The sequence below is a fragment of the Jaculus jaculus genome, chromosome 18 (assembly GCF_020740685.1).
Source record: "Jaculus jaculus isolate mJacJac1 chromosome 18, mJacJac1.mat.Y.cur, whole genome shotgun sequence".
Classification (NCBI taxonomy): domain Eukaryota; kingdom Metazoa; phylum Chordata; class Mammalia; order Rodentia; family Dipodidae; genus Jaculus; species Jaculus jaculus.
The window spans coordinates 4660629-4685037 of record NC_059119.1 but is presented as its reverse complement, the minus strand read 5'-3'; the positions used below and the strand labels follow the sequence as shown (position 1 = coordinate 4685037).

Sequence of the window (24409 nt, the reverse complement as noted above, 5' to 3'; positions counted from 1 at the left end):
CTCAGGTGGTGTTAGGTCCCAGGAAGTACAGTACAGTGCACGCCTTAAGTGATAACACTGACTGGAGCTGTCCTCTGTTTAGACAATGGTCTCGGTTTCACATTAAAGGTCCACGTAATCAGATATGGCATGAATACGCTCCATTTTCAATGCTCAATCGGGCCCTTTAGAAAGAATTCAAGACTGTGCTGACCAGTGTGTCTGTCTTGCCAGAACTTGCGGTTAATGACAAGGGAAGAGACTGGAACAATGTTACGTCTGTTAGAGTGCTTTGAGTCAGACCGTATTGTCCATAGAGCATTCCCAATGGCTTCAGGAGGGCAAATTTGAACCATAAATATGTCTATGGGAGTTGGGCCAGGACCAGAACAAGGCAAGATGAGTGAGTCTCTCAACTTGCTCTTAAAATACAAATGATAATTTTTAAAAGATAGGGTCATTATTAGTTATTACTTTTCTCTTCTGCCTCAGGCTCAGTACGGCACTGTTACTGATCTTGACTTTCTTTAAACGTTTGGGGCTTCAGTCATCATGCATGTACTATTAAAAATACTGTTCATCTGATAGGTTACTATTTTGACCCCTTCCTGCATTTTCTACCCAAAGCAAGGCATTGATTTCTTCTGGCTCCCCCTGTGCTGACGGGGAGCTTTATAAACAGATAGGAAACAGCAAAAGGAGGAAACTTGGGTATGGACTCTATAGACAAGGAACGCAGAGTACACGTTCCATCTCTATGTGCTTTTGTTAGCACAGAGAACTAAGGGTTTCTCTAGATATAGAAAAAGTCAGGGCTGGAGAGGTGGCTCACCAGTTAAAGCACTTGCTCACAAAGTCCGATGACCTAGGTTGAATTCCCCAGTACCCATGTAAAGACAGATGCACAAGGTAATACATGAATCTGGAGTTTGTTTGCAGTGGCTGGAGGCCCTGGCATGCCCACATTCATTCATGAATTCATTCTCTCTCTGGGTCTCTCCTTGCAAATAAATAAATAAAGTACTTTTGAAAATTAACAAAGAAAAAAGTAGAAAGGCCAGGCATGCTGGCACATGCCTTTAATCCCAGCACTTAGGAGGCCGAGGTAGGAGAATTGCTGTGAATTTGAGGCCAGCCTGAGACTGCATAGTGAATTCCAGGTGAGCCTGGGCTAGAGTGAGACCCTACCTCAAAAAAACAACCAAAAAAAGGTAGAAAGGCCTATTTTCATGGACCTCCCTGGCCATGGGTTCTCCTACTTGAGGGTGCCAACAAAAAGTACCTGCTTATTTTGAGCGAAGCACTCTGGGGTTGGTAAGCCATCCTTGAAGATTAGAGTGAGGGCCTATGAGCAAAGGGTCCATGCTCAGCGATACCACTGGTATAAAATTCTAGAAACTTCCATCTAGTCTCTGGTGATGGAAAATTGCTCATGGGTTGCCCAGAGAAGATAGAGAGGAAGTGTATTAGCTACTCCGTGTGGGCGTTACAAAACCCTTGATGAAAGGCAGGAAGGGGCTCTGGGCTATCAACCTCAAGGCCCACCTACCCATGACCCACTGCCTCTAAAACAGTGCCTCCAGCCTGGGGCCGGGTGTTCAAACACAAGAAGGATTGATCACCAAGGGACTTAAGGAAATTTGGGGGTGATAGAAATGTTTATCTTAAATTGTGATGATGGCTCCAGAGGGATTGTAGCTATTCAAACTGATCAAATTTAAAATATTAGATATGCAAAGTTTAATGTATTTCACTTATATCTCAATGAAAATTTCAAGATAAGAAATACCTATAGAGAATGTAATCTCTGCTATGTGAGAGCATGTTTGCATGGTAGACTGTGTATGTTTTAATTATTCATGGAGCTTTAAGTTGATTCTCACTGAGAACATAATCATTTGTGTGAATTTGGTGGGAAGATGGAACTGGATGCTTAATAGCTGAATAGGGTCAATGGAATATTTATATAATCTCAGAGCTCATTATGGGACACCAGCCTGCTGTCACTTAAAACGGCAGTGGCTCCTTTCTTCCCCGCAAGAGCCCCCAGCGCAGTGGCCCACATCCTGGCCACAGGCGGACCTGTTCTTGTGGCTGTGTTCTCATCTTTCTAAGTACACTGTGGCGGCCACATAGAGAACACTAGGTTCCATGAGCCTGTCCCTTTGCTCATCAAGCAGGAATAATTTGGTCTTTCATAGCCGTTTGCCTGGGAAGTATAGAATATAGTACAAACCTCTGGAGTGTGCTTGCGTATCCAGCCACCTTAGCTGGGAATTAGATGCAGAGCTGAGTGGTCAGGGCGGGGTGGGCGTGAGAGTCCACTCTTGCTTGTCTCTGCAGACACGACCCACCGTTGACATGCCTGCGCCCTCTGGAGCACGTAGACCCACGAACATTCATTATGTCAACCACAACTGTGTCTCGCCTCACCTTTCCCTAAGCCACCCAATAATGACTGGCGTTCTGAGATGTGGAGCAAGTGTCCCATGCTCCCAGATGTTCTTCATGCCCTCCTGTTCCTGCTGGCCCCTCAGAATTCTTGGGAAGCCTCTAGTCCACGTTCTGGCAAACCCTGCATTCTGCAAGATGAGCAACTTCGCTCCCTGCCCTGCCCAACCCTGTTCTGCCCTATTCTTCCTCATATCATGAGGGCAGAGATTTTGTCTTCGTCCTCAGTCCTCGAGTTCAGGACTCTGTAGTGGATAAGTGTCGCTGAATGAGTGAGACACTTGGGAGACCAATCTCTCACACATACCAGCACCTTCTAAGTTGCATTGTGCACTTTTATAGCAAGAATCACAAATGGCGCACCAACTTGAAAATGATGAAGATGGAAAAATACTGGTTAAGCTTCTCTGTAATGAATTAGCAAGTGGAAGATGGACTGAGGCCGGCAGACAAAGGAGGCAGCACAGTCAGCCTCATCATCAAAGCCTTCTTTCCTGCCATTCATTTTGTTAATACATTTCTTGGATGAGTATTCTTGAATACAAAATAACTTGCATTAATAATGCTTTTAAAATTGGTTATTTCTTCTCTGACTTCATGTCCAAGGTTGTCATAATAATGACTCTTACTGAGCTGGGGAATGCCCAGAGGGTAGGAGTAGCTTGGCAAACATGAGGCCTGAGGGGGCCTGAGTCCAATCCCAGCACCCATGTAAAAAGCTGGGCAGGGCCATGCACGTCTGCCGCGCCAGTCCTGTGGGGAGACAGAAGACACACTGGCGCTCGCTGCTCAGCCGGTGTGAAGGGCGCGGGAACTCTGGGTTCAGAGGGAAACTCAGGCTCAAAGAAACAACACGAAAGAGCCATAGAGGAGGACACTCCATGTTCTCCTCTGGCCTGCACACATTTACACAAGTGTTCACATCTACACACACCAAAAACAAATCTTTTAAGGAAGTGGAGGCAGCGTGGAAGGTAAACTGATTGCCTCACAAGCATGGGGGTCTGAGTTGGATTCCAAGAACCGTGTGCGTGCCAGGTATGCCGGCCTGGGCTTTCAATAGCACTGAGGAGGGAGGCGGAGGGACCCTGGGGCTCACCGCCAGCCAGTCTAGCCGACCTGGTGGTCTCCAAGCCGATGAGAGCCCTCGTCTCAAGAAAGATTGAGGGCACTCCTGAAGATGACACCCAAGGTCATCCTCTGGCCTCCACACATAGACACACGCACACACACATGCACACACGCACACACTTATAGTCCCCCCCACACACGAACATGCGTGCATATACATGCACACACACTTAAGCACACTCATGCTCTCCCCACATAACACACACACTCATACTTACTATACACATGAACATGAATGCACACATATGCTCAGCACACCACACACATGCAATAAACAGAATAATTTAAGTAACTACACATAATATATGTGTGTGCCCATATGCGTAAAGGTGAGAGCATTAAGTAGAACAAGTAAAAATGGCTTGTCACCATAACATGCATGCCCAAAATACACACAAACATGTTATACTGAATACTTATAAACCGTGCCCCCAAGCTGACCTGCGAACACGTGTGGATTCTGACAAGAGAACTCAAGGACAAGGTTGCCGAGAAGCCAGATGGTCGGACAGAACATCTTCCGGCATCCAGGACTCGCTGCCACCCTCCCCTGCTGTCCCACACGGTCCCCGCTGCTCCTCAGTGGAGCAGCTTGTGTTGTGACCAGAAGAAAGTGACACCACAGTTCAGGACTCCCTGGCCTGGCCGAAACCAGTATGGAGCTGCCCTCGAGAGCAAGGGTGCCAAGTGAGATGGCAACAGTGCTGCCGCTCCCCTCAGAATCTACGAGAAGGGCTGGAGAGATGGCTCAGCAGTTGAAGATGCTTGCTTGAAAGGCCTGACAGCCTGGGTTCAACCCCCTCCCAACCATGTAAAGCCAGACGCACAATGTGGTGCACGCGTCTGGAGTTCATCTGCAGTGGCAAGAGGCCCTAGTGTGACCATTCTCTCTCTCTCTCTCCTTCTCTCTCTCAAGTAAATAAACGCTTTTTTAATATGTAAGAGCTCATACACTGGTCATGTGTCCCTGAAAGAGATCTGTTTGTGGCTCAGCCAGAAGAATGGGACCCAAGAAAGGCTCCAAGAACATCACTGTGAGGCCAGCGGGATGGACAAAGAGGACACTGATGGACTTCTTAAAAAAAAAAAAAAAGAAAGAAAGAAAGAAGACCTTTTTTAGTACTGCTTAAACTACAAGTTTCATAAATTGGGTCAAAGTTAGCTACACTGACTTCTTATGACATTTAGAAAAGAAAAAAACTCAGCTGGGTGTTGTGGTGCACGCCTCTAATCCCAGCATTCGGGAGGCAGAAGTAGGAGGGTCACAGTGAGTTCGAGACTACCCTGAGACTACATAGTGAGTTCCAGGTCAGCCTGAGCTAAAGTGAGACCCTACCTTGAAAAAACAAAAGAAAGAAAGGAAAAGAAAAGAAAAGAAAAAACTGAAACACCAGTTTGGGATGTTTCTGGAATCGAATTTTCTGATGAAGAAATAGACCCAGCCATTAATGTTTTCCTTTTCAAGTCAGGTTGTAAAAAGCAGTCACTGCTGAGTTAGTCCCACAGGTCTCGCCTGAGCCTCCCTTCTAGAAACTCCAGATGGGTAAAGGTCGCAGCTGGTGGCCAGTAGGAAACCTCCTCTCGTTTTTACTAACTGCAGTCTACAACCCATTTCTGGGTGGATTTTAAACCAGCTATTCTATTTGTCTAGCAATCATTGGTACTTTATGGTACACAGAACACTTCTGGAGATATTTTTCTTTGTCTGAATAATCCTACCATTCGTGTGTGTGTGTGTGTGTGTGTGTGTGTGTGTGTGTGTGTGTGTGTGTTTTAAAGAGCAACAGAGTCTCTGAAAGAGAGGGCTTCATAACCTTAATCCAATTGTAATCTACTAGAATTAATCTTAAAAGCAACCTGCCCTATTTCTTTTGCTTCTGCAGATAATTTCTGGAACAAATCACACCCTGGTTGTTCTTCTGGTGTTATGAAAATATCCAATCTAGATGGGACAAATGGATGTTTATTAGAAAACTTCAAGTAATTTGTTTAAAACCTATTACCTGGATAACCTCTGCTAATGCACCAGAGGTGTGACTTGGCAGCCCTCCAGAAATAAGCCTGCAAAGCTATAATGATTCATAGTCTGTTTTCGCTTCTGATTAAACTTCCAGCTGGGAGCTGGGGAGATGGCTCCGTGAGTACTTGAGTTCGGGTCCCCAGAACCTATGTGAAGCTAGATGCTATAGCACTAACATCTGTAATTCCAGCACACCTACAACGAGCAGGGAAGTGCCTGGCAAACGCAACGGGGACCGAGAGGTCCTGCCTCCAACAGGTGGACTGAAGAGTAACGGCTGACCTCGTCTTGTGACCTCACACTCACGCACAGCACATGCCTGCACTCACACAATGAACAGGAACACACACACCAAGAATAAAAACCTCACACTGGAGGGAGGGTTTAGCCATTTTAAAAATGCCATTAAAACACTTGCCTTTGAAGCCTAAGGATCCAGGTTCAGTTCTCTAGTACACACATAAGCCAGATGCACAAGGCAGCACATACACATGGAGTTTGTTTCCAGTGGCTAGAGGCCCTGGCATGGCCATCCTCTCTCTCCATCTGCCTCTGTCTCCCTCAAATAAATAAATTAATTAGATAATTTAAATTAAAATATAAAAAACTTCCAATTTACCCTCTACCCAACTCAATTTAGCCTAGATTCATTTCATTGAGACTTAAAGTCTGTAGACATATTTGTTTTGGCAGCATTTTACCCTCCAATATCTACCAGTCATTTTAAAGTCTTATTTATTTGCATGCATGCACGCACACACGCACACTGTGTAATTGTGTTTGGATGCACCAGGGTATCTTGTCACAGCAAACACACACCAGATTCATGTGCTACTTTTTGCATCTGGCCTTATGTGGATGCTGGGTTCTCAAACCCATGCCAGCTTGGCAATCAAGCACCTTAACCATTGAGCCATCTCCCAAGCCCTCTAACAGGCTTTCCATGTGATGAATGGAGGGTCTGTTTGGGTGTAAATCCTTCGTTGTGACAGGCATAGAGAAACCAGACTCCTGCAGACGAAGCCCCAGCAGTGGGGAGACAGCCGTGTCAATCGTGCCAGGGGTCTGGTTCTCAGGACAGGCAACAGAGGAGTCTCAGGTCTTTGTCACCCCACTTGCTCACCACCCACCTGCAGCCCTCTAACAAGCCCCACTGCCTTTGCCTTCAACACCATCTGCCACCTGCTCTGTGCCCTGCGCAGGCTAAGCAATGCCACCATCGCCCCTCTTGGGATGCTGGTTCTTCTTCTCTGCCCCCTTTCTGCTGTCTGCCTTTCCTCCCTGACCCTGACCGTTCCCATCACCAGCTTACCTACTGCTCAGCATTACAATGGGGTCATCTTATTAAACTAGAGACTAGGGACTGGGGAGATTGCTCAGTGGTTAAAGCTACTTGCTTGCAAAGTCTGCTGGCCTGGGTTCGATTCCCCAGTAACCATGTAAAGCCAGATGCACAAAATGGCACATGCATCTGGAGCTTGTTTACAGCAACAACAGGCACTGGTATGCCCATTCTCTCTCCCTCTGTCTCTCTCTCACAAATAAATAAAAATATCTTTAAAACTAGAAATCAGATCATGCTATTCGTTCAGAAACTTCAGAAGAAAATCAAAGGAAAAGCCCAACGGCTACAACACCCTCCTTCCTCAGCCTCCCTCCAGGTTGGTCCCTTCCCTCAGAGAACCCTCCTGGGCATGCTCAGGCCCAGGCCTTTGCACCGACTGCTTATCGTCTGCACTGTTCCTCCCTTCTTTCCTTCAGGTTTTTCACAAAATGTCACTTTGGTGGGGATTTCGCAACGATCTCATTTTTTTTTAAATTTTATTCATTTGAGAGAGACAGGGAAAGAGGCAGAGAGAGAAAGAGAATGGGCACACCAGGGCCTTCTTCCACTGTAAACAAATTCCAGATGCACGTGCCACCATGTGCATATGGTGAGTCTTTGCTTTTGCAGGCAAATGTCTTAACTGCTAAGCCATCTCTCCAGCCCAGCGATCTCATTTTTAACTACAGCTCTGCTCTGTCTTCCGGCTGGCACTCATTACCTGCTTTGTGTATCTTCTTGCTCATTATGTCTGCTCCACTGAGATGTAGGCATGATGAGGAATGGGCATGACACGGTTATCAGTCCCTCTCGGTGTCCCCAAGAGCGGCTGGCATGCAGTGCTACCGCCTCCTGTAGTGGAGGGGTGAATACACAACTGCTCGCTGAGAGGGGTGAGGGCAGGGCAAGCTCAGGACATACACACTTGCACCAACAGGCGTGGCAACAACCCTTCCTCATCAGTGGCAGCTTGGTGTCCTAAGATTTCTGTGGGGGATGGGTGGGCATTAATCCTGGAGACTTCCCATGGGGCATTGTAAGGGACAGCTAGGGTTTCTTGGATCTGCAGCTGGTCTTGTTCTCGGGTATAAGAAGGAAATTGCTTAGTCACTTAACGTTGGAGAAAACCAAAGAGGAGTGAGAGGGATGGAGAGGTGGCTTAGCAGTTAAGATGTTTGCCTGTGAAGCCTAAGGACCCAGGTTCCATTCCCCAGGACCCATGTAAGCCAGATGCACAAGGTGGTGCATGCATCTGGAGTTCAAGTGCAGTAACTGGAGGCCCAGGAACATCTATTCTCTCTCCCTCCCTCCCTCCCTCTTTACCTTCTAAATAAATAATAAATAAAGAAATGAGTGATATATTTTTTAAAAGAGGCATTAGAAAGCACAAGGTGGAGTTGGAGAGATGTTGTCACCACAGTCTCACAAGATGACTGCAGTCATCAGTGAGGGGCTGAATAAGATTGCTTGGCACAATTGCCCGTGCAGTCCACTGCTCCTGGTGACGGTATGAGGAGAAAGAGTGCTCGCAGGGAAGCAGTCGGTGGCATATAGAAAGTGAGGTGTCAAGTGGATACTGACCCGTGACTACATTACTTACTCTCCCCATGGCTTTAACAAAATGCCTGACCAAAGCAACTGAAGGAAGGCGGGCTTTGTTCTGGCTCGCTGTCTGAGGTGACCCCGTCCATCGTGGTGGCTGGAACAAGGGGCCACTGTACCTGTGGTGACAGGCGCACCCACAGTCAGGGTCCTCAGTTGCGTTCTCCCTTTGATTCAGTCCGAGACCACAGCCCGCGGGATGGTGGTGTCCACATTCAGCAAGGGTCTTCCGTCCTGTTAACCCTCCCTGGGAAAGCCGAGAGCTCTGTGTCCTAAGAGAGTCTAAATGCCCGTTAGGGTGAGGCCCAGGATTCCTCGTCACAATGCGCACCAACTGTCACTGGTAAGGCCATTACCCTCTGTGGCAGTCGTAGTGTGATGGTAGAGTCAGCCATTTTTAAGACTCCAGTCAGGGGGCTGGAGAGATGGCTTAGCGGTTAAGCGCTTGCCTGTGAAGCCTAAGGACCCCGGTTCGAGGCTCGGTTCCCCAGGTCCCACGTTAGCCAGATGCACAAGGGGGCGCACGCATCTGGAGTTCGTTTGCAGTGGCTGGAGGCCCTGGCGCGCCCATTCTCTCTCTCTCCCTCTATCTGTCTTTCTCTCTATGTCTGTTGCTCTCAAATAAATAAATTTAAAAAATGAACAACAAAAAAAATTAAAAAGACTCCAGTCAGGGTTTGGTGGCATCGGTGGGCTGTTGGCACAGCTTTCCTGCACTGTTTTGGCTACGTTTTTGGCGGGTGGAGGGAGACTGGTTTAACATGCAGCTTCCTACTAAATATGTGGTTACAGGCTCAGAAGACAGTCGGGACACACGCTAATCACTCCCAAATCTGGATATATTTCAGGGTGTCTTGACAGTTTCCCCCACATAACATCTGTACTTAAGAAGCCTCGCTGCTCGTGGTAAGGTATTGGCTTGGTTTCTCTGCTCACACGGGGGCCCTGCATGGTTCTGCCCTGCTTTCCCCAGAGCTCCCTCCCACCAGGCGCCAGCCCCCACCCAGGCCCCTCCATCCTCCATGAATGTGAGCGCCCTCCGCCCCGTCCGCCGGCCTCATGCACACCGTCTCTGACAGCCCCTGCGCATCTCACACGTCAGGCTGCCCTTACTAAAACTCCGCGGAGCCACGCGTCACGCCTTCTCTCCTCTGCCTTGTCCACGGCTGTCTTGTGCTGTTTTGATGTTTCCATTGTGTAATACTGTCAGACTACATGCATGAGAGATGTGTGCTCAATGTGGTTTTGAAAATGTTTCTGGAAAGACCCTACCTCCGTGATCATTAGGGAGAGGAAACTTTCAGGCCCAGAGGAGGAGGTTAGGAACTCCTACCTGAATCTCTGCCAGAGCAGGGCTTAATGTGAACTGATACAGAAAAGCCCTTCTGTTGCGGCCATGACCTCAACCAATGTGGAAGTCTCTCGTAAACTAAAGAAGAGTGGGCAGTGGTGACTTAGACAGACGGGAGGTCTTAGCATAGAACAGGTGTTAAAGTGCAAATAGAGGGGCTGCAGAGATGGCCCAATGGTTAAAGCACTTTCTTGCAAAGTCTGACGGCCCAGGTTCATTTCCCCAGTGCCCACATGAAACCAGATGCACAAAATGATGCATGCATTTGGACTTTATTTGCAGTGGCAGGAGACCCTAACATGCTCATACTATCCCTCTCCCTCTCTTTCTGTCTCTCCCTGTCTCTCTTAAATAAATGTTTTTTAGAATAGTACAATAATTTTTAAATAGTGATTGGGGAAGAGGTCAGCCACTAGAGTGCTTGTTGCCAAGCATGGGGTTGGGCTCTCAGCAGCCACATGCCGCCAGGGCTGGCAGTGCACACATATAATGCCAGCGCTTAGGAGGCAGAGCCTAGCAGACCTCTGAGGCAAGCTGACTAGAGGTGTGTTCTGTGTTCAGTAAGAGGCCCTGTCTTGCTGGGGAGATGGATTAGCAGTTAAGGCGCTTGCTTGTAAAACCCTGCCGGCCTGGCTTCCACCCCCAGCCATGCCATGTCGGGCTGGCGTGCATCTGCAGCAGCAAGAGACCCTGGCTCACCGACTCCCCCAGCACACACAGATGTAAACAATAAATATGTAAACAAATAGATTTTTTTTTTTAAAGATACACCCTGGCTCAAAAAATAAGGTGGAGTGTGATTGAGGAAAACATCCAACATGACCTCTGGCCTTCACATGTATACACTTACATGCACATGCACACACACCACGCATTTACATGTAAAAAAAAATAATGAGTACAAATAGACACTAAAAAGGAGATTTTTTTACTGGACTGCATTAAATACAATACTTTGGTCAATTTCTGTACCCCACCCAGAGCAGAGGGCACGTGGCCACCCCTCTCCTCTCTAGAGACCAGCTGGAATAAGCTAGCCTTCTCGATGCCCAGTGAACTGGCCTGATGTATTAAGGGACAATTTCAGGATTACTCTATCATCTAACCAGATAAGGAATGCCCCTCATAGTTCCTCAGCTTGACACCCGTGGAGAGAGGCTGAAGGGTCCAACAGAGGCCAAGGGCCTTTTGCGACAGAGAAGCACTCAGAAGTGTTGTTCCTAACAAGGAAAGTTTGGTCCCGTCCATCTACCCTCTATCAACCACCTTTTCGAAGGGTTTCAGACTAGAAAGGTAGCCAGGTTTCTGGCTGCTTCTCCATTCTTTGCCGTGGTTGACATGGACATTGTAAAGACAGCCTGTGTGCTGTTGGAGGTCTGGCTCTAGCCAAGGCTTTTCTCTGGTACTTTTCTTTAATCTTGCCACAGGATTAGCTTCCCTTAGCCCGCACTCCTTATGTTACCCAAGCATCTTTGCCAGCACCTCCCATGCTGTCTTTGGCCAGTGTTATCCCTTAAAAGATAACTGGAGAAAAAAAAATACTCCAAGGACTGCTTAATACCTACAGAGAAGGGCACAGCAAGCCTGGCCTTGCCCACCCTGCCACACGATGAGTTAGTCTCTCTCTCACCCACCCTGCCACTCGCCTGGGAAGCTGGAGATTTCCAGTTGCTGTATCACACTGATTTTGGTTGGATCCTTTTTTAGTTAACCAATCAAAATATTATTTTGTGAACAATGCTGTGCTAGTTCAGAGTGAAACTGTTATATCGCTCTTTTCCCCTTAGGGAACAAGCAATCATGTCTCTCCTTTTCAGAGACGTAATAATCCCAGGGCCCATACCCTTCACCCCTCTCACTTGCTAGCTTTGTCTGGTCCAGCCGTCAGGTTTTCTATATTAAAAAAAATCAATAAATAAGCCCCCCGTCTCTCCCACTCGTCGCGACACGAAGTGCTCGGCTCTCGACTCGCGCCCACCGCAAGCCCCGTCCGCATTCTTCAGTTCTTATGCTTTTGCTCCAAATAGCTGCCAGATTCCATTTAAATCCTCTCATTCTTTTTACAGCTGAAACAGGGCCCCGAGGTCATTTCTAGACAACCCTGTTGCTGAACACGTGGAAATGTTCTCGTCACACCCGCCCCAACTATTTTTAAACTCACTCTTCAAAGTAAAAAGACAGTAACAGAGACATGGGGATGATAAAAAAAAAATATATAGAACTTGAGCTCTCTATTTTGTCTTTTCCAGGAATGGCATTTTTAAACACGAGTTTATGTCAGACATTGAACAGTCTCCACATAGGAATGAATGTTTTGATTAAAAGCTATTAAATATCTCAAGTTCCTTGGAATTCTGCCGAAAGCTGAGGAGAGTCTTAGGTGCTTTTTTTTGACAGGAAAAGGGCTCCAAACCTAGAGGGTTATGGCCTTCTCAGATCAGCGGCATGCAGAGGTGTAAGTGATCTGTTGCCAGTTGGGAAAGGGTGTTTTCAAGGAAGGGGTGTACACAAGCACTTGCTGTCAGAGCTCCAAACCTCCCACCTGTCAGCATCCAGATGGACAGTGCCCCCTGTGCATGGGAGATGACCGGAGAGGCCTCCGTGTGGAGGACCTTACAAGAGGATTTTGTAGCATGGGCATTAGATTTTCTCACATTAGCATTTGGATCAACATTGTTCGGACAGAGTTGGTGGTTAAAACATGGTATCATTTGAAAAACTGTTTCAGTGCACAGCAATGGGAGCAGTTTCCCACTGTGACGACACGGGAAGACAAGAAAACCCTGTTCCAAGATGCACAGAAAATTTTGACTCAGTTATTTTAGCTTCATGCCACCTTTTTTTTTAATTCAGCTGTCATCCTTTTGAGGCAAAGTATTTGCAGAACACTGAATTATTCTCCCGGCTTTCTCGCGGCATTCCAAGCACTTAGATATGGATGTGGCATGGTCGCGCATCGGGCCCTTGGCCCCCGTGTCGTGAGAATGCACTGCACTGCTGTCACCACGTGGTTCTGTTGATTTCTGCCCCAAGGTCTGTCTACACTTGTTTACAGGTCAGCCGGATAGTGACTTCTATGTGCTCAGTGGCATGAGTGTTATCGTGGTAACCCTGGCAACCAAGCCAGCTCTGGTTTCAAAAACTCTCACTGCTGTGTCATAAAATTAGATAGCAGAACTGACATTTAGCTACATGTCTGTCACATAAATTATGCCCTGAGAGTGATTTTCTGTGCAGTCGTGTGCCTTCATATGAAAATAGAAGCACCAGTTAGAACAGTGGTCTCCATGGCATGGCACACTTTCAATACGGGCTGGACGTCCTCGGGTCTTCGTCTAACATCAACCTCCCGTGTTACTTTCGCCTTTGTTTATGATTAGGGTGGAGCTTATAGAAGGGCTTCATCTGATCCCCGATGTGAATGGGGTTACCAATAATAGAAAACAGCCTGCAAAAAATGTAGACTTCAAAGCATTCTTGGCTTTACCAGATTCTGTTATTTATGCTGATTGGAAAGGAAGACTGAACTCAGAATACTCCACTAAATAAATCAGAATTCCAAAGACAATGCACGTTGCCTTTTCATTTATATGCTTATGCATATTTTTACATATATTATCCCAGCATCCAAGAATCTTTGATAATATCTTTATATTACAAATACTCAGCTATGCATTTCCTTTCAGTCCTGGGTTTTCTTTTATAATTTGGAGATATCTTAAACTCGGAACTTTCTCCTTCATCTACTATGGTCTGTTGCCATTTTTCTTGGAAATAAATTGAAAGACTCAACTTGTGAATTACATTTAATGTAAGCACCCTGCCGTCTTCTGCATTGCAAATGATTATTTTTAGAAATTTTATGGTTGCCTGGATATATATGTTTGTCTTCAGTGACATGTAGGGAGAAAAGCTCATTAATGATTTAAAAGAAGGTATGTTGATTCATGGGCTCCTTTCTTCTCATTACATAAGTAATAAAGGCAATAAATTAGCATCTAATAAAATTATGTGTTTATTTCTAAAGTTAGTGACAAGAAAGTCTGGAATCCTTGCACATAACTATTCCTATTCTATCTTCTGCCTCACTGCTTTCAACGTCATCATCAGCATATTTTAACCTAGAAAGGTGGTTTGTAATTCCTACTTACCAGCCATCCATCAAACACCCTATCTGAGCGTCTGTCTTATAGAGCAGTCCTTTTACTTCTAGAATGGTAAGTTGTTGTGTAAAAGTAGAAGATCCCAACGTCAAAACTTACTCTAAACCATTGTTTTTCTTTTTCCCCATGAGCCTGTTGTGCATCATATATGATATGTAGAAACCTACTTCCAGTGTTCTCTCATCTTACCAACCCTCCCTCTAATTCTTGCCTTATCCCTGGTTAAAAAAAAAAGTCCAATTCCTACCAAGTCAGGGATTTGCTTTTTTGGAAACAGAGGAGTAGATGTGCTCTGTACTGTGCCCAGTGAGCAGAGCAGAGAACCTCAGGATGTGTGCTGAGCTGTACCACAAATACAGCCACACGTTCGCTGATGCTGAAATGCTTTGCGTCCTCTCATTGGCTCGAGTCATCCTCACCTCTGTGTTTAAACTGGTAAAAGGTAGTTTTTAATTGATTTCTTTTATCTCAAAACTATTTCTCGTGAACAGAAATAGTTCAGCATGTTATGGCCCCAGGACTGCACTGGGTTTTGTTTACTTGGGGGGGAGGCATCTCTTCGGGACAGTAACCTCAGTGGACACTTGGTGTATATGCATCCTGTGGTATGCTGTAGAGCTGGACCATGAGGGTGTGGGGGATGGGACTGTGGGGCGCTGATAGGACTGTCTGCATGACCCAGAGACGTTTAGTATCTCGTTTCTTTTACCTGTGACCTGGGAAGGCACTGGATGAGTGCGAGAAGCGGGGAGGGCTGTGGTGGTAAAAGAAATGAGGGAAAAGGCAATACAACCCTCTCGTGTGACTCCCCTCCAGGTCTGACGTGGTGGTCCTCTGTTTCTCAATCGCTAATCCCAACTCCCTGAACCATGTGAAAACCATGTGGTATCAAGAAATCAAGCACTTCTGCCCTCGCACACCCGTGGTCCTGGTTGGCTGCCAGCTGGACCTCCGTTACGCTGACCTGGAGGCCGTTAACCGGGCCAGACGCCCCTTAGCCAGGTAAGCCAGCGGCTCAGCATGGGGCTGCACAGCCACCGCGCAGTTTGAGGTGAGGTGGCACTGCCTGCGGGCCGCCCTTCCTGGTCTCCGCGGGTGCTGGGCCGGATCTCGGCAGTCAGCCAGAGGCCCCAAGGCAGCTGGATGCCCTGGTGTCTTCTCAAGGCCACTGTCCTTGCTGATGCCAGAACGCATTTTGTACAGTGCTGGAAGAGAATTCTCTATGAAATGGTGTACATGAAGGTGTTTCAGAATGTTAAAGTAATAGACAGGATGTTAGACACCCAAAGTAATGTCATACTTGAAATTATGATTACTTAGAATAAAGTTAGTTGATGCTCATGGCAGCCACAGTTCTTAGTCCTAGAGAACACTCAATTCATACAAAATGACTTCAACCTTCCTCATTCATAGTCCTTGGCCCAACTTGTGAGAATAACTCCTTCCCAAGATGAGAGTGTCTAGGACGTTTTTGTTTGGTTTGGTATTGGGATTCCTTTCCATTCTTTGTTTCTTCGGTACCTCAGATTGAACCTAGGGCCTTGAAATGCCGCAAACACTCTGCCCGTCCCAGCCGCTGAGCACTTCTCACTGTGAACCAGGACCTCACTGTGCTGGCCAGACTGGCCGGGACTCACTCTGTCGCACAAGCAGGGCTTAAACTTGCGATCCTCCTGCCTCAGCCTCCTGAGTGCTGGGATTAAAGGCATGCATGCCCGGCTTGGTGTCTCATTTTTAAAAATCATTTGGGGGCTGGAGAAATGGCTTAGCGGTTAAGCACTTGCCTGTGAAGCCTAAGGACCCCAGTTCAAGGCTCGATTCCCCAGGACCCACGTTAGCCAGATGCACAAGGGGGCTCACGTGTCTGGAGTTCGTTTGCAGTGGCTGGAGGCCCTGGCGTGCCCATTCTCTCTCTCTCTCTCTCTCTCTCTCTCTCTCTCTCTCTCTCTCTCTCTCTCCCTCTTTCTCTCTCTGTTGCTCTCAACTAAAAATAAATAAAAATGAACAAAAAAAATCACATTGGTAAAACTAAAGAAAAAGCAATTTAAAAAAATTATTTGGACCTATACTTGCAAAAAAGCAAACAAACTTTTTGAATATAACTTGTTCATTTATTTCCAAAGTCATGGATTTAAAAAAAAATACTTAAAAGAGGATGTGTTTCCCTTTGTACAGTGTAGATACCACTACACTGGTATTTTGAAGAAAAAATAAGAAACACCTGTGCCCTCTCAAATTACTTTTGTATAAAACAATTTTAACTTTTATCACATTGTATTTGTGGTGGAAGAGTATATCTTGCCAAAGAATTTTGCTATGGAGACCTTCAATGCTTGCCTAAGGGCCTCCTCACAAAGTTTTCTCTGAGCACTACTTTCTGTGCTTTCAAAATGAGAGCAAGTGTCACAATTTTTAGGCCAAATCTCTGAGGCTCCAGGTACACTCAGGGTAATATTTCTGGGAAAAACCCATGTTTGATGTTCACAATCCCATTCCTGAAGGTAGGGAATAGAAATGGTGTGAGAGGGCTAGAAAGGTGGCTTAGTGGTTAAGGCACTTATCTGCCAAGCCTAAAGACCCAGGTTAAATCTCTGTCCAGATCCCACATAAGCCAGACACACAAAGGTGAGGCAAGCTTACGGCCGCACATGCCCACTAGGTTGCGCAAACGTCTGGAGTTTGATTTCAGTGACTGAGGCCCTGGCTGCCAATTTTCTCTCTCTGTCTTTCTCTTTCTCTCTCTCTCCCTGTCTCTTCCTCTCTTTCCCTTTGTCTCCATCTCTCTAAAATAATAAAAATAATAAAATATAAAGAAATGGTGTGAAAAAAAAAACAAATGGAGTGAGAGCCCCACGTGTGTGTGGATGCCTGGAACAGAGGGGCAGAGCTGAAGAGACTGTGGAAGAGACAGTCCCTCCCAGAGTAGCCTTCCTGAAGGAGGAGGTTTGGGCTCAGCCTCGGGAGGGTTCATCAGCTAGCTAATTCCAAGCCAGTCATGAGAACAAAACACACAGGGAGGCCAGCACATATCACCTCATTCCAAGTTCTCACCTGTTCTTTACGGTGCACGTACTCAGACACGAACTCGCTTCCTTACAGATGAGCAAACAATGCCTAAAGAGGTTGCATAACTTGCCTGAAGTCACATAATTAATAAAATACGAATACTTTAGTTACTATGTGTTGTACTTTGAATACATGCCTCCCATGGACTCACTGTCTTATCAAAGCTTGAAATTTGGATCTCTAGCCACCTGGCTGGATGAGGTGCCACTGGGGGTGGATACTGGAGTCCAGCCCTAAGGTATCACGGGGCAGATCTGAACTCCAGTCCAAAAGTATAAGTGAGCAGTCTGAGTGCAGGGTCCCGCTTGCTGACGGCTCGCGCTTGCTGCTGTCTCGGTGCGGGCTGTTGCTTGCTGCTGTCTCGGTGCGGGCTGTTGCTTGCTGCTGTCTCGGTGCGGGCTGTTGCTTGCTGACGGCTCGTGCTTGCTGCTGTCTCGGTGCAGGCTGTTGCTTGCTGACTGCTCGCGCTTGCTGCTGTCTCGGTGCGGGCTGCCGGGCTGTCTCTCTGCTTGGATGCACAGAAGCAGCTTCTCCCACCAGTGCTGGAACTTGTCCCTGACCTGTGCTGTAAATAAAGCCCTCCCTCCCTGAGCTGAGCCTGGCTTCCATGTGAGTCCATACTTGATAGGTTGACTATGAACTTTCAAGAACCTTACAGGATTTTAAAGGTAAAATTTTAAATCCCAAGTACAATGTATAATTTCATTAGATGCTTGGGCCTTGTGTACTTTTTTTTACTTAAAATAAGACCTACAGTAATTTTGAAAATACTCTATTTCAGGCCTATAAAGAGAGGTGACATTCTGCCCCCAGAGAAAGGCCGAGAGGTGGCCAAGGAACTTGGCATCCCGTACTATGAGACCAGCGTGTTCGACCAGTTTGGGATCAAGGACGTGTTTGACAACGCCATCCGCGCTGCGCTCATCTCCCGCCGACACCTGCAGTTCTGGAAATCCCACTTAAAGAAAGTGCAGAAGCCTGTGCTTCAGGCACCCTTCCTACCTCCAAAGGCCCCTCCCCCGGTCATCAAGATCCCCGAGTGTCCTTCCACGGGGACGAGCGAGGCTGCCCGTTTGCTGGACAGTCCCCTGTGCGCCGACGTCCTCTTCGTCCTGCACAACCAGGAGCGCATCTTTGCACACCGGATCTACCTCGCTACCTCTTCGTCCAAGTTCTACGACCTTTTCTTCATGGAGTGTGAAGAATCCCCCAGCTGGGGTGAGGGAGTGTGTGAGAAGGAGGTACGAAGTAGGGATTGGCAGGGGCAGACACCAAGTGGTGACCCACCCAAGGAAGGGGAGGATGGCCCCCCTAGGACCCCACAGGCCAGCCTGGGCCCGCCGGAGAGTCCAGGGTCGGAGGTCCAGGGCTCAGGTCCCGAGGTGCACACCCTGTCAGGCTGGAGCAAGGGCTTTGTCAGCATGCACAGGGAGGTACAGGTCAACCCGATCTCCGAGAGGGCAGGCCCAGTGACCGTGGTCAGCATGGACTCCTCAGTCCAGCCAGGCCCTTTCCGGACCCTGCTGCGGTTCCTGTATACGGGGCAGCTGTATGAGAAGGAGAAGGACCTCGTGGGGCTGGCTCAGATCGCAGAGGTCCTGGAGATGTTTGATCTGAGGATGATGGTGGAGAACATCATGAATAAGGAAGCCTTTATGAACCAGGAAATCACCAAAGCCTTCCACGTTCGGAAAGCCAACCGGATCAAAGAGTGTCTCAGCAAGGGGACGTTCTCAGGTGAGCAGGATCCTCACTGGAGCCATGAGGCCATTGATAGTTCCTGTTTTCTGACCTATGTACCATCCCAAGATACAAGAACAAAATTCCCTACATCTCACTAGACACCACAGATGGTGGGACAGAGGGACAGAGAAGTAAGGTCACTTGTGCATGGTGACACAGTACATCAGTGGTAGAGTGAGGTCTAGAACACATGCCTGTGGCTACAGAAAACTGTTCCCTAAACCACCTATGTGTACATTGTTGTTCAGGGTATCTGCAGTGGCCCCCGGCCTCTCTCTCTCTCTCACATCTACTTGATGCTGGAATTCTTTCAGAAACCATTCCTTGACAAGTCTTCTCCTCTATGGACCCTGCAGCAAGTGACCCCTGGCCTTGAGGACCCAGAAGTCCTGGAGGCAAATAGGTGGCCCATGCCATGTCCACCCAGGGTGCCCCTTCTTGTCTGCCCTCACACTCCTCGGCTCTCTCCTCTGGAGTTCTCCCACCCTTCCTTTGCCTTTGGTAACTGCCCTGTGCAGCCCACAGCGTCCTTCCACAGCTGCTTAGACATTCAGCAAGCTGCACGCTGTCTGGTTCCTGAGTCCTATTTGTACTGTCTTGCACACATGTACTATTTTTAAATATTTTATTTATTCTTATTTATTTAGATGAGAGAAAGATGGGGACAGCATGGATGCACCAGGGCCTCCAGCCTCTGCAAAAAACTCCAAATGCAGGGCCACCTTGTGCATCTGGCTTACATAGGTCCTGGGGAAATGAGCCTGGGTCCTGTGGCTTTTCAGACAAGCACCTGAACTGCTAAGCCATCTCTCCAGCCCATATGTACTATTTTTGTCCTAAAGTTTTCCTCGTGGTATGTACGGAAGTGGGTGGGAGTCTACCTCACTGGAAAAAGTTGACTTCCTGGCCTCTGTTTATTCGGATACCTCTATTTTTGTCTGTCTTTCATAATCCCTGCAATGTACGGCACATTGACACATTTAGTAAGCGGTTACTGAGGTACTTCATTAATCTTAAAGTTTGTGAGTAATTTTTACTCTAAACACTTGGCCCTTTGTATGGAAACGGTCTTGAAAGTAAATTAAAAATATATGTGTGCATGTATGTGCAGCAAATTAAAGAGTGGACATTCACAAAAGTCAATTCAATCTCCTCACTGCCAAGGCAAATATGAAGATAAAACGGGAGCCTCTAAGGACTCCCATTTTTTAAAAGGTACAAAATGCCATTTAGGGATAATTGGAGGCATTTGAATTTGAGCTGGATAATGGATGACATGGGGGAGTTATATTTTGTTTTCTTAGGTATGATAATGATATCATTCTTGATGTTAGAAAATTCATGACAAAGTGACTAGAAATGAAGTTCTAGTTTATCAGCTGAAATGTTTACACACACACACGATATACAGATGAAGTAAATATGGGAAAACATTAATAATGGATAAATGGGTAAACATTATACATGGTAAAACATCCTGGGCCAAAACCCAAGGTCTAAAATTCTCCAAAACCCAATTTGTTGAGGGCCGACAAGTAGAGAAGTCCTTGCCTGGCCTCATGAGACAAGAGTGAAGCATGTCCACAGTAAAAAGTCACCTTCAGGACAGGAATAGGAGGTATAACTGGAGCATCAGTGAATGTCATGCTTAAACTTGGGTTCCATTGCCAAGATAGTCATTGTATAAATGCACATATTCCAAAAGCCGAATTAGAGCTGGGTGTGGTGGCACATTCCTTTAATCCCAACACTCGGGAGGCAGAGGTAGGAGGATCACGGTGAGTTCGAGGCCACCCTGAGACTACATAGTGTATTCCAGGTCAGCCTGGGATAGAGTGAGATACTACCTCATAAAACCAAAAATAAAAATTTAAAAATTTAACTTAATTTAAAAAGCTGAACAAAACCAAAATCCAAAACACTACTCATCACGAAGCAATATATTAGCCTGTATTATTGTCACTGCCTTGTGGGAAATTTTCCAGTAGGAGAGATTTTCCTCCAGCTTCTTTTACTTTGTGGCTCTGAGAATTTGTGTCGATCCTACATGTACTGTTCAATGCTTTTGCATGACTGTGGCAACTGGAAGTGCCAAGTGTGGAGGCTGGCATTTGTTCAGGAGGTCTGGAAGACAGAGTGACAGGTTCGGTGGGTAGATGTGCATGGAGCTTGGGTGCATCCCTGGGTGAAGGTGGTTCACAGTTGTGTTCCCTCCATCCTTTGGCAGATGTGACATTCACCTTGGATGATGGAGCCATCAGTGCCCACAAGCCATTACTGATCTGTAGCTGCGAGTGGATGGCTGCCATGTTTGGGGGATCGTTTGTGGAAAGTGCCAACAGTGAGGTATGTACCTTCCTGAAGGCCTCGTGGTGTCTTTACCAACGTGCACGTGTGTGGGGAAAGTATTTAAGACAGTCCAGTGATGTCCCTCTTCAACGCCCTCCATGAAGTAGCTCCTTGTGCAGCCACAGGGCTGTGGGCTGTTGGAAACTGGGGTGTGAGCCAGGGTACCCCTTACACCATTCTCTCTACCAGGAAGCCGTGATTGGCCATGCCTTTTAGCAAAAGTCACCAGGCAGGGTATATTGAAATGAATTCAATCAAAAGGGACAGATCTTATCTCCTAGAAGTTCAGGGCAATGCAGAATTCGTCAGCCACTCCAGACTTCAGCCTGGCTCTACACTTAATCAGACAGGAGACTGCCAGCAACCCTGACCTGGTGTGTCAGCTACACGGTCTGCAAGTTGAGGGATGTATGCGTGCCTGGTGGTCCTGAGGTCCAGCTATGAGCTACAGCCCTAGAGGCTCTGCCCCAATGTCTCCCCGTTGCCAAGGGGCCAATGAGCATTTGTGTGCTGTTGCAAAGCAGTAGTGGAGTGAGTGATCACTGCTGGAAACACACTTCTAAAAGTGCGCAGGTCCAGCAGAAACCACAGGTCCTCCAAACTCTTAGAACATGGTGGACAGTGACTCAGCGACACCACGTCTTTATCTCTGTAAAAACTCTGTTGGGGAAAAACAAATCCATCCAAGCACTTCTAGCAGTAGTGTAGGAGGAGCTAGCACTTTTGTTGAGTTTTGCAACTATTTTTTAACATCTTAAAAAAAAAAGAAAATGAAAACACGGGGACACCCCGTCAAGCTTATTGTCCTAAGAGGCTTGTTTTGCTTATCTCAGCATCTCTCCCAGCTTTCAAAGGAAATACTGAAAACAATCGCTAACTTTTCAAAAGGGGTTCTCCCAGGGGAACACAGAGCACTCCCCCGGGTGCCCCAGAAGCCTGCATCTGCATCCTCAAGTAGGGAAACAGAATCCTAGAATCACAAGCCAGGAATGGCTGGGGCTGAAAAGGTCACTGGCCACCCTCCTGCTTCAAGAGTAAACCGCAGCTGCTCCTATACCAGCTGGCAGCGAGCTCAGTGCCTCTGGGGAAAAACCTCAAAATTCTCCCAGGGACCATTCTGGCCTCTGACAATCGGGAGGTTCTCCCTTGTAGTGAGTCAGAGTCGCTGTCTGGTGTGGCCAAAGGCGTGGGGCTCTAAACTGAGATTCTGTGGCACCCCTGCAGAGACTCAGATCACAACTCCTTCATTCACAGGACATCACTTACTTTCTCCTTTGTGGGACAAAATGCCAGGCCAGAGCAATTTAAAGAATGAAACAATTTTTTACAGCTTATAGTTCCAGAGGGGCGAGTTCATCATGGCATGAGCGGGAAGCTAGTGTCACAGCAGGAGGAAGGAGACAGATCACAGCGCGCAGGACCAGGCTGAAACACCTGTAGGCCCACCCCCAGCGACCCACTTCCTCCAGCAAAGCTCCCCCTCCTGGGGGCTCCACGTCTTTCCCAAATAGCACCACCGCTCTGGGAAGCAAGTGTGCAAGAACAGGAGTGCTTGCAGGGAGGGCATCCCACTCAACACGACACACACACTGAGTGGCCCCAGAAACCGACTTCATATTTTAAGCTGTTCCTCATCTGGAACATTCTATGGTGACCTAGATGTGGTTGTGGGGTGTGAGTCACACCTTGAAAATTCACTTCCTGGGAGCAAAGTCCATGCTAAAATGCCAGTCATCCTTTGAGGGTGTTAGTGCCAGTCGGCACATTGCCCTGTCACTTCCAAGAAGAGCTGAGGGTGGGCACCTGTCAGTAAGACCTCAGGTCACTGTCATTTGACAGGCATCAGTTGTCTCTGGAGACAGTGATCTCGGCGGCAGGTGTCCCGTGTCCCCAGCTCTGTGATGCACTGCTGTTCCCTGAGCAGAGCAGAGCTGAGGACGGCCAGGAGCCCAGGCACAAAGCCACAGTGTTGGTGCTGACCTCACAAACACTGATCCCTTTATCCCATCACAGAATGGACCTTAATCCTGCCCAGATTAAAATGTGCAGCAGAGGTGACAAGACAGAAGTGTGCAGTGTGTGTGTTCACACGTGCACACACAGACACGACTGTGATTGTAGGCACCTGCTCGGGATGTCTGCACAAGCGCTGGGTCCTCTCCTGCAAGCATGGCAGCTATGGCTCCCACAGGTGGAGGCTTAAACCACTCAGGAGACAGAGACCATGAATGCCAGCGTCCAAAAGCCTCAGCCAAGATCCCATCAGCCAGTCTCCTAAGCAAGCCATTCCCTACTGACATGTCCGTCCTCCCTGTCCTTGCTCTTATTCCCAGAATGGACTGGAATATAATAGCAATGAGCATTGGTCTCAGCTTGACCTTGTGCCAGTGGACATCCCTCTATACCTGTGTCCTCGTCTATAAAATGGGGATGACAAGAGAACCTTCGCTTCATTCTGGAAATATGAAGGAGATTATACATATATCATATATATATATATATATATATACACATACACATACACACACACACGCACATACACACACACATATATACATATATGTAGAGGTGGGGTTAATCATATAGCACACATACAATCATATACAGAGAGATGTCATCCCATGTAATACACAGGTATGTTATATACTCTTTAGTTTTGTTAAGTACCAGAATTCAGATGCTCATGACTGTTCAGCATCTTGAACTAGAAATCACATTCTTGGGGCCAAGGAGATAGCTCAACAGTCAGAGACACTTGAAATGCTGCTGACTCAGGCAGGTTCAATTCCCCCGGTCACCCATGTAAAGCCAAGCAGGCATTCATTTGCAACAGCAAGAGATCCTGGCACACATACAAACACACGTACACACGCAAACCAAAATTAGCAAAGAGATAAAATGCAGCTTGTGCTGGCATGTATCCACAGAGTGTCAGTGTAAGGCCATCGCTGTGGCATCTGGGGTGGCCACTCGTCCCCTGTAGTCACCTTAGGCAGCAGGACTCCACCGGGACGCAACACGGTGCTTCAGTTCCCAGCACCTGCTGTGCTGGGGGAGACTTCTCTGGTAGGAGAGTGTTCTGAGGTACTGGGCACAGAGGGCTCATAGTGTCATCACACACATACCAGCCATGTGTCTGATTTTGATGTCCAAATCGGCCTGGAGAGATAGCTTAGCAGGTAAAGCACTTGGCTGCGAAGCCTAATGATCCATGTCCAACTCTCCAGATC

At 47.3% G+C, this 24409-nt stretch overlaps 1 protein-coding gene across 9 annotated transcripts in view; it reads left to right on the top strand.

The window, feature by feature from the left end:
- Positions 1-24409, top strand: part of Rhobtb1 (Rho related BTB domain containing 1) — a 125583-nt gene that overhangs the window by 91684 nt on the left and 9490 nt on the right. For 8 of the 9 annotated variants that reach the window (XM_045137684.1, XM_045137690.1, XM_045137685.1 and 5 more), the window contains 3 exons: positions 14838-15023; positions 17869-18824; positions 21058-21176. In XM_045137684.1, the coding sequence (XP_044993619.1) occupies positions 14838-15023; positions 17869-18824; positions 21058-21176 (1261 nt within the window). Of the gene's footprint in view, positions 1-9355; positions 9414-14837; positions 15024-17868; positions 18825-21057; positions 21177-24409 lie in introns of all 9 variants that reach the window. The other variant, XM_045137687.1, reaches the window with a different exon arrangement.